General features: G+C 39.8%; 1 protein-coding gene and 1 pseudogene across 1 annotated transcript in view; one reads left to right on the top strand and one right to left on the bottom strand.

Moving 5' to 3' along the window:
* LOC107562270 (cap-specific mRNA (nucleoside-2'-O-)-methyltransferase 2-like) lies at positions 1 to 3,903 on the bottom strand (annotated as a pseudogene).
* Positions 3,904 to 7,874: 3,971 nt separating this feature from the next.
* The window catches only part of shroom4 (shroom family member 4), a 68,609-nt gene continuing 65,749 nt past the window's right edge, over positions 7,875 to 10,734 (top strand). The window contains exon 1 of the mRNA XM_016246868.1: positions 7,875 to 8,088. Within this exon, the coding sequence (XP_016102354.1) occupies positions 7,963 to 8,088 (126 nt within the window). The 5' untranslated portion in view covers positions 7,875 to 7,962. The remainder of the gene's footprint in view (positions 8,089 to 10,734) is intronic.

The raw sequence follows: 10,734 nt of genomic DNA, 5'->3' as shown, positions 1-10,734 counted from the left end.
AAAAGAATTCTGTGTTCCAATATATCCTCTGTGGCACTGGCACAAGCTGAGGCTACGGATTCAATTGAAGTAAACCGAGGCATTATTATACTCAAATGTAGTCTAACTGAAAAGTTCTTCTAGAAAATATAGGCATACAGTATGTGCTCTATTCAACCTGCTTCAGCATGTGTAGCTGCTGTCGAACAACAGCAGTATTGAAGGAAGAAAGGAAGCGAGGTAATTCCCCTCTCAGAAGTTCTTCTAAAGGTACAAACTGCAGAATCTGCCTCCCCAGCTCAAGCTTAACTTTTTTAATCTTCTCCAAAACGTCCCGGAGAAAGTCCAGCAGCCGGGGTAGTGCTGATGGCGGAGAGAAACCTACACACACAAGAGCAGCAGGAGGCCAACCAGACGAGCAGCGGAATGTGATGTAACGGAAGCACAGGTGGAGTGTGAAAACCAGGCCGGAGGTGAAGCGTGTTAAGACAGAACTTAAGGGAATCACCAGGGTTGATCCCTGATGCTGTTTCTGCAGAGCAAAAAGCACAGTGTTGAGAAGCTCAAACTGATAGTCTGGTTGTCCATCGTGCAATGTTGAATCCTGTACCTCACAACAGGATGGTCCTTGCAAAAACTCTGGCTGCAGTTTAACGCCTACAAGTGTGCCGTCACACCAAGACTGGCTTGCCAGCACCAAACAAGATGTCACATCAGGACGGCTGCAAATCTCAGATAAGATGCCTACAGGGGAGTCGATGCTGCAGGAGCTGCATACTGGCAAAGCTCCATCAGAATGATTCGCCGCTTTGACCCTCAGGTTCTCTTCCAGAGCTTCATTCAGGAAGTCTAGCATTTCTTGGTCACAGAAGGTGGAACTGCAGACTTTCGGCAGGGCAGCTCCCTCAAGGGCAAACCAGGCTCCCAAATCACACTCATCCGGTGGGCCACTAAGTACATTCTCACACCCTTCTGTCCCTCCACAGTGCCTCTCTATGAACGCCCCATAATTTCCCTGAGCAAGGCGCTGCTTCCATCCCTGAAGTTCCATCTCCTTGCGCTGATTGAAAGAGCCCATTTGCTTCCTTTCACAGAGTTTTACCCATCTGGCCACGCCACCACGGCAAACCCAGCTTTTCCGAGGGAGGTAGTGAACATTGAAACGTTTCGTATAAAACTCTGCAGCATATTCCCTGAGCTGCTCCAATCGCCTGCGCTGTTCTGCGCTCATGCATATAAAAAGCTTGAGGTTCTCCTGGATTGTGTTAACTTGCAATGCATGGAAAAAAGTGCATATCTCTTCATGCTGACTTAGAAACGAGTCTGGAATGCAGCGACGGGGAAAGAGCGTCGCTGTGGATGCCAAGTCTGGTCCGTAATTACGGATTAACTTTGAGAGCAATGGCCGAATTTGTTCTTTGGCCTGATAGTCCAAGCACACTATATACAGTTCTGAATTTCCAGACTTGCTGGTGCCTGGCTTGAAGACGTTCACGGAACGGAAACAGCATGCAAGGAGATACAGCAAACAGACAGATGAGTGTTCAAATAGTGTGAACATCTTCAGGACAAATGAGCCTCCGGTTCCTAACAGCAGAAGAGCACAAACGGCTTCGCAATATTGAAGCGGGGCAACTAATCTCTCCTGTTCCCCTGGGTCCCCCTGACAGTCAAAGCTTCCATCTGCTGTAACCAAATCAACACTGTGCATGTTGCTCACAAATCTCGGCAGTTCCAGCAGATGCTTCTGAAGCATTATGTCACCTGTGTTGTCAGATCCAAAGAACCACCAAGGCAGAGTGTGTGCGATGAGTCTGTCATCTGTAATAGTGCAACCACGTCCGTTGGCTTCATAGTATGGATTTAGAGTGTTCGCAATCCAGCTCCAGTCACAATGCAAGCCACTCGTCTTGAGGAAGTGATTTAGAGCTGATATGAAGGCACCAGGGGCTTCACACAGGTGTATGGAGTTCAACTCCCCACTCTTCAACGCATTGTCAGGCAGAAGTTTAAAAGTCCCTAGGATCTCATAGAACTTGGCCCAAGCCTGGGTGCACAGCTCTGCGTTGGTTGTGGAGCGAAGGTGGGCTGTAACACTGCCTGCTCGGTTGGTGAAACAAGTATGCTGGTGCCATACTGAGAGGTCTTTATCGCTGAGTTGATTCTTCACTTCATTTAGTGATTGTTTCAGAGCCTGCAAACGTGGGTGACTCGCATGAGGATCACAGAGCACCACACTTGGGTCAGGCAACGTCCATTCTCCTCCAGCAGGGGGGGCATAACTTCTGACCTTGTTGAAGAGCTGGTGAATCTCCACACGTATTTCCTCGTTACATGTTTCAAAGGCATCTGATTTTTCTGGTGCCATTCTTTTTCTCACTCCCCGGCCCCGGTTCATCCTTCAGAACTATGTTTGGCGACATCAATCGTTCAAAAACGGTCAAAAAAAAAAATAAGGACAGTCAATCAAGATTATCATAAGCACTATAACATGGCAGAATATGACGAGTTTAACGTGATAGTTCACTCAAAAGTGAAAATAATTTCATCATTTACTCACTCTCATGTGGTTCCAAACCTGTATGACTTGTTCATCTGTGGAACACGAAAGACGAATGGTAACATTTTTGGTTACCATTGACTTCCATTGTATGGGGGAAAAAAACATTACGCAAAATATATTTTTCTATGTATTACAGAAAGTCAGTCATACAGGGTTGGAATGACATGACTGCGAGTCAATGATGACAGATTTGGGGTAATTTTTGGGTTAACTATCCCTTTAATTTTAACACTAGTAAGCATTTTAATGTTTCTAGTGAGTTCTTATAAACAATCCTAAGCCATATTTGCTTTAACATGACAGTGATGCTCAGTAAATCTCATAAAGGCTATTCTGCATGCATGCTCACATTATTCATGTATAAAGTGCAATGCAAAACCCACAGGCAAAGGGACAAACGGCACATTATCTCTCTGATATGGTCTGTCAGAATTACTTGGGATGATTATCTATACCACAATATATCTAGAATAATGTTTTAAGACAGTTTATGCGATTTGGGGTTACAATTTGTGAAACTGAAAAGCTTAGGTCTTGTAACTAGTCAACTGTGTCATCATTTAAAAAAAAAATTGCCTTCACTGGTTAATTTTTAATGGTGCTACGTGCTAGAAATGGATTCTAACATTACATAGAATTACATATATATAATGTAGTCTCTAAATTAATATTAGTCACAAAAGCTTCAAGCACAACAATTACAAATAATTCGCAAAAGGCGGTTTAAGACGGAAGTTGACAACTGCCCATTTACTTCCAGTGATGCAATTCCCTGCTTTCAGAGAAGCTTGTGATTTGCTCTGTGTTTGTACAGACCACCAAACGCATGACACATTAGACATACCAACTGCGGAAAACCCCCAATGTGTTCAAATATTTCTGAGGAGTACGCTTGCTCTTGTCGTGGATTGTAGTTTCTGGCTAGCTAGTAGCAAACAAGCTAACGTGGCTACGTATCTTAGAAATGTAAATAAAAGCTTCGTTAAAAAATTATAGACTTTGATTCATGATTCTTATTATGCTATTGTATTAACCGCTGCATTTTCTTCACATCAACCGAATATCCAATAATATCCGACAGTCGACAGATGAACACTATCACGTTTATGGGAGTGTTAGTTATGGCTAGTTTGGGGAAGATTTGAAGGAAAATACGATGTGTCGATTACAGCCTGATAAATTGAACTGGATCACGAAAAACAAACTGTATAGTATTATTTTCCTACTTTGAGTTAAAGTTTATCATCGTTGTCAAGATACTAACAGAATGAGATCTGCCTGTGCTTACCAACCTCAGCACGGTTTCTCGCTTCCTCGCGCAGGGTGTGTTGTGCAGCGCGACACTCGCTTACAAGCTCGGCTGTGACAGGAGGGGGAGTGACTTTCAGCAAGAGACGCTTTGTATTTTTGTTCATGTGGATGCTAAATTGAGATGTTGAAATAAAATTGTTAATGTCTTTCTGCATTTATACCCCCCCCCCCCGTATAACGACTATAGTGAGAAATGACATAACACTAATCGTTGACTGATCTCATCTATCTATTGGCTTTCTAATGCATACTAATTTACTCTCTTACCGCACTTTTACACAGCTTACACACACACACACACACACACACACATTTATAGGGACATCCCATAGGCGTAATGTATATATAGCTTGTACAGATATATAGCTTGTTTCCTCATGGGTACAAAAAATGTCCCCAAGGTCAAACTTTATACCATCATTGTGGGGACATTTGGTCCCCATAATGTAGGGACTACCAGGACCACACACACACACACACACACACACACTGTACTGAAAGCAATATTCATATTCTTAATATGGCCACAATCTTACGAAGACAACCAGACAAATAGGTTCTTTAATCATGTTTATTTTGTATTCTGTGTATTATGTGAGTACTTGAATTATTTGATAATATCTGTTATGCTGCTGACTATGACTATATTATGCATACAGACTGATTTTGTTTGTCCTTTAGCTTTACATATTCTAATCATCATATCCATAAATAACATGCTGTTACTAGCGTTCAAAAGTTTGGGGTCAGTGCCATTTTTTAAAAAGACATTATGGAGATAGTTCACTATGTTGTTTCAAACCTGTAGGAATTTCTTCTGCTGAACACAAAAGAAGATATTTTGAAGAATGTGTAACCAATCTGTTTTTGGTCCGCATTGACTTCCATAGAATTTTGTTTCTATACTGTGGAAGTAAATGGGGACCAACATTTTTAAACTTCTTTCAAAAAAAAAAAAAAAAAAATATATATATATATATATAACCTTACTGACCTTAAAATTTTAAACAGATATGTGTATATATTTGATAAATGTTTATATAAATATAAGCATATAGGTATGCTTTATGAGTACCATTTGCTATTGCATTAAATAGTGTGTATATCTGTTTTATGCCATTGAATGTCTTAAACAAACCCATCTCACATATAAAACAGTTTGCACTATGTTAAGCAACATCCACTGTCCTTTTCTTTGATTTATAAAACAGCATGTCGTACAACAAATTGCGTTTTAACCAACAAAATGTATTGAATTCAAATCATGTCACCCATAGAAAATGGGGGTAAAATATTGCCAGTAAGCGATAGGAATGTGTGTGAGCAGAGATAAGAGCGATGCAGAGAAATTTCCCCTGGCTTAGCTTATTAGAAGTATGTGGCCATATAACTGCCTGTGCATGTGTGAATTTAAGGCACAGTAATCTGTCAGGGTCAGATCATTACTATGGAGATGACAAGCTGCCCGCATGAATGGAGAGGTTTATTGCCATGGTGACAGGCAGATTTTGACCCCATTGCTCTTTTACAGTAAATGCCCAAGAAACAGAAAAGGGTCACTGGAGAAATCCAGACCTATGTTTAAGGTGACAATGAAAGGAAAAAGAATGAAAATAAACAGTGATGGTGCACCAAAACACTCTAAGAAATATAGACATATAGATATTGTTCCTACGCCAACTAATTCTGAGACATCAATGTCAAAATGAGCAGCATTTAGATGACTGGAATACAGCTGAGCTGATGTGTGGGTGCTGTCATGCATAAAAGTATACACTACATGTGTGCTCAAGTGTATTCATCGACGTGAGGGCCCTTGTGCTTGCATGTGCGTTCAGCTGGCTCATATGGCTGTTCATTCATGTGTATGAGAGATGCCTTAAAGTGGGCACGCTTATGTTGATTAGAATGCAGAATGCTAAGAGACTGATAAAGACAAGAAGGGTAATAAGAGAACATGTTATGGTTCTTAATTGTAATGTCTTATTGCTATAATTGGAAAGTTGCTGGCTTCATCCGCACATAGAAAGAGAGCCATGAGCTATCACCACTGTGCCTTTGAGTAAGGCATTTAACCCCAGATTACTCCAGGGGGATTTTCCCTGTAATAAATATGCTGAAAGTCACTCTGGATTAAAGTGCCTGGTAAATGACTGCTTACTTATAGGGGTCTATACCTTGTTCACTGTAACATGGTGAGTCTCTAAGAGACTGTTAATGTGGTGATCAGTGTTCTGTTCTAGTACGTGTTCAGATTTGTACCCTGCATGTTCTGTAGGACTGTACCACTGCTAAAATGACGATGGAGAGCATGTTGAGAAAAGCTATTTGCTGTAAACTGCAGCACCTCATAATGTCAACGTCAGAAAGGTTGCTCCCTGTGGGCCTGTGCGTTATATGGTCTGACCTGAAATGTTAATTTTCACAAAAAAAAAAAAAAAAAAGTATTAGCAGCTTTATAATGTCATATTTTTAGCTTTGTATTTTCCCCTTTTAAAATCAATCTGAAAAAAAACCAAAACTTGAATTTTTGAAACAAAGCCTTATATATTCTATTGTGAATAAAATATACGTTTATGAGATTTGTAAATTATTTCATTCCTTTTTTTACTCACAATTTGTACAGTGTCCCAACTTTTTTGGAATTGGGTTTGTATTTCAGTACTCCAATAATCTTTGTTGCATTTTTTACAACTTCAAAAAATAAAATGTACAGCTCTCTCTCTCTCTCTCTATGTATGTATGTATATATTGCATGTATTAATCTTAAATAGAAAACTTTTTGAATGTTCTGTGAATTGTACAGTACATCAGTTGCATATTTTTTGTTTAATATTAGGATTTTTATGACTCTTCAGTCACACTCCTCAGATAATTGGCTGATCAAGCGTAGTGTGTGAGTGTGTGTTACTATACATACTCTCTCCACACTCATGCGTTTGACAGGTAATTGATTTAGACACGCTTTTGCAGTCTCTGATCATTTGGTTTCCAGCTTAAGCTGAATGAAGATGTCCTAACAACATGACAAATTGGACATCACTGGACTTCTGTTCATCCCATAGCTGAATGGATAAGGAAATAACTGCTCATCAATGTGGAAATGATTTGTAAAGAAAAGTGCTCATCCTGAAGCTTTGATCACATATGCTTGCTGCAGGCTGAGCTTTTACTAAATGGTTAAAATACAGCTTGACATCACAGCGTGTCACACTTCTACAACACATGAAACAACAGCTCCCCCAAGTGGCCTTTTCTACTCCTACGTCTCCTGCTTATGTCTAAGATTTAATAGACTTTTTGGTGACTTTAAAAAATATATATATTTACATATTTTTGACTATGTCACATTTGCGTTTAAAAAAAAAAAGGGCTCCGGTATATCAGAACGGTTAGGCTACACTTTATATTGTAATTACCCTCTATTTAAGTTGAATGTATATTAATTTAAAATATACAAGCTATCTTATTGATGTTTTTCCTACAGCTTACATTATTGCATTTGCTGCACTAGTTTTGTTTTTCCCACTTCACTAGTTAAAAAGAGAAAATAATGATCCTTTTTTAAAAAACCGATTTAACAGAAAAAGTGATAATTTCACATAACAGAGTTGAAATACTTGAGTCACAAAATAATGGAAGAGTAAAGTAATGAGAGTTGCTTGTTCATTTAATTGTCTTTTGAGCTGATGTCTGTAAAAATCTCACGATTGGGTAACATTGCAGTTCACTTGAAAAACAATTTAAAGGTTTCTGTCCAGCTTTCATGTAAATTACCGCCGTTGTAGTTTGAAAGTTATGACCCAAGAGTTGATAATGGCCAACTTTCCTGAGTTTTCCCAGGCAGTCATACAATGGACATTGCAGCGGTCGATAAAAATCCTGCCCCTGGTACGATTTCATTGGTCAGTTAGAGCGACGCGATGTTCTAATTGGCCGTTCCATCTGCCACTCAAATCCACTCTTTATTCTCAAGCACTTCCTCCGCTAACAGTGCATGGAAAGCCCATCAACAGCCAACCCACCGGGCCTGTCCTCTCATGCCCGGAGTCTCCGGTTGTCGTGATGAAGTTGGGTCGTGATTGGGTCGAGCTGAAAGCACAGAAGTCATGATGGAGACCGTTGAGCAGCTGGTGTCTTTCCAGCACATCCATGTGCAACTGAACGGAGGCGCTCCGTGGGGATTCACTCTGAAAGGAGGACTGGAGCACGGCGAGCCGCTCATCATTACTAAAGTAAGACCGGAGTTTACAAAGAGTTACAAACTCTTACTATATGCTCGTGTGTGTCTTATTGATTATATCCAAACACTTGATTACATTGTGTTGACAGTTTAAACGCACTGTTTATGCTTGGATGGATTGTAACGGTGCCCTCATGGATGTTTGGGAACTTTGTAAAAACTTAGTGGTGAGGAAATAGCCATGGATATAAACAACGGCAACCTTAAAGCTCTTGCTAAATTACTATTTTCCCTAATGGCTGATTATGAATCTCATGAGATCTGTGAATCATTGACTTTCAAGATCCATAAAAACCAAAAGAAATGAAGGAATAATCAATGTTTTCATAAGAGGCAAATTTCTACAGCACACTTACTGGACATAGCTGAAGTGACCTGGACTTCTGCACAAAGTATTCGTTAGTCATTTGCTTTCATGAGTTTTGGTCAAAGTGGTCATTCCTACTAACATCATATCCAAAATCTACTGACAGCTATCTAAAATAATTTTTGTTTTACAGTGATTTTTGTGTGAAATAAGTGTATATTTATACATTTTGTATGTTTTATTTGCATCACTTGTCATTTAGTTAATTAAATTGCACTTACATTGCCCATCTTGCGCTCTAGAAATTGCATCTGCATTCAAAAGCTGAGTTTATTATTGTTTTTATCATAGGTTGGCATTTCATTTTAGTGCTAAAACTGCAGCTGCTTTTTGGTTAGAAAAAGGATGTGGGATTATGAAAATAAGGCTGTACCAATTATCCATTTTAGAGATGTCTCCGGGATCCCTCTGTGCACACCATGACTCTTGCTTGCTGCTTTGTGTCATCAGCTCATTAACTTCATCTTTAGTGTGTAAAACCTACTGGGATTGTGGTTCTACTGTGCAGTAATTTAGATAAAACCCTTGTATGAGGCAGATAGGAAATTACTCCTGTTCAATGCATTTTTTTTCAACAGAATAATTAGTAATAATGAGTTAAAATGCACACTTCAAATGCATCGTAATGCAAATAACTGAAAAAGCAACTTTAATATCTCAAAATATTAAAATAGTTAAGTTAATTTTAAAAAATACATAATTTAACCCACCTATCACTAACAACTATCTTTTCCAACTAGTGTTTTTTCCTCACAGGGGGGTAAGGGGAGGCATGTTTTATTTCTTCTTCTTCCACCCCCCATTTCCTCTCCAATGGCATTTGACCAAAAAGTGTTGATTTATTTTTCTTAAATGAAGATGTTTTGGGGGGACAAGACCCCCAGAGATCACATTCCCAGACTCTGCCCCCTCAGTCAGTGGGGAGGAGGGAGGGGGAGGCTGGTATTTTTTGTCTGACATAGGGGAAGAAATTAATTTGATTTGTGCCTTTTCAGCGTGTCTTAGAAGGAGTTTACAGTTGTTTATGCTGGTGCTCAAAACATCTTGATAACTTGTAATGTACGTTGAGTCTGGTTTGGCTGTGTAGTTGGTAAAATGTCTTTTCTGAGCTCTGCTGTGTTTAATTTAATGTGCTTTAACATTTGGCACTTTAGCAGAGATATTGTCCCTTTTATCACTTCCAGGCTTTTGACATTTGCATGTCACTTGATCATTGTTTCTCAATGAATCGCCAGCAGGATCAAAATGCATTCAAGATGAAGATTGCCTTTTAATGATTCTGAGATGAAACATAAAAGACAGATTTAGCAGTGTTGGCTTTTTTTTTGTTGATATTGTGCAATTTGATTTTAAGTGAAGCACCAGAGATGAGTGAGGTTTTGTAGCTGGCTGGTTAGTTCTCAGTAAGTGTTAACCCCTGGTTTTCTGGGGGTTGAATCATGGCCAATCTGATAACCTCGTATTCACTGGCTGGACTTGTTAACCGCTTAAACTGAAACACATGCTTGGTCCAATGCATAACCCTGCATCTGTGGCCACCTGCTTCACTCACTTGTGACGACTTTATTTGGATGTCATCATAAATATGATATACAGAGGCTCCCTCAGCGTTGGATTTCATTGTTTATCTGTGTTTGCATGAGCCTTCTGGGGCACATGGCTCCAGCCGCTGCCACTCACACTGACAGTTTTTCCATCTGATTTGGAGGCAAAGCACAACCTGCATGTTTGCGTGTTCTGCTCTCTGATCCTATCTTCCATCTTTGCACCCTGAGGACATTATTTGGAACCCCCCAGTGGTCTCAGTAGACATTTATCTCAAACAGCAAACATAAGGACCTGGTGCCCAAGACCAGACACAATACTACCCCCAGGTGTGCAACATGTGCTCGAATTAAAATCCCATGATGGCTCATTGTGACCTCAGCCAGCAGCAAGAAGATACAATGGTTTAGATACAAGATTTATCAACAACAAACAGTGGCTGGATACACTCGGCATCTCTTGTGCTACGTTAAAGTCTGAAAGTTGGAATTTAAATGGACTCAGATGGAACTAAAATTAACAAAGTTGGTCTTACATCCCATTGTAACTTAATTTTGAGTTGAAAATGTTTAGGGGTTTCAAAGTAACTTGTCCAATGCATGACAAAACATTGCCAGACCTGTGATCCTCTAAATTGTGGTGAAAAATGCATGTAAACCATTTGTTTACAAAGAATGCTTGGATATTTTCAACAGCTGTGGCTGTGCAACCCCCCCCCCCCCCCGC

Source organism: Sinocyclocheilus grahami, unplaced genomic scaffold, assembly GCF_001515645.1.
Source record: "Sinocyclocheilus grahami isolate Dianchi unplaced genomic scaffold, SAMN03320097.WGS_v1.1 scaffold24.1, whole genome shotgun sequence".
In the NCBI taxonomy this organism is placed as follows: Eukaryota; Metazoa; Chordata; class Actinopteri; order Cypriniformes; family Cyprinidae; genus Sinocyclocheilus; species Sinocyclocheilus grahami.
This window is presented reverse-complemented; position numbering and strand designations above follow the sequence as displayed.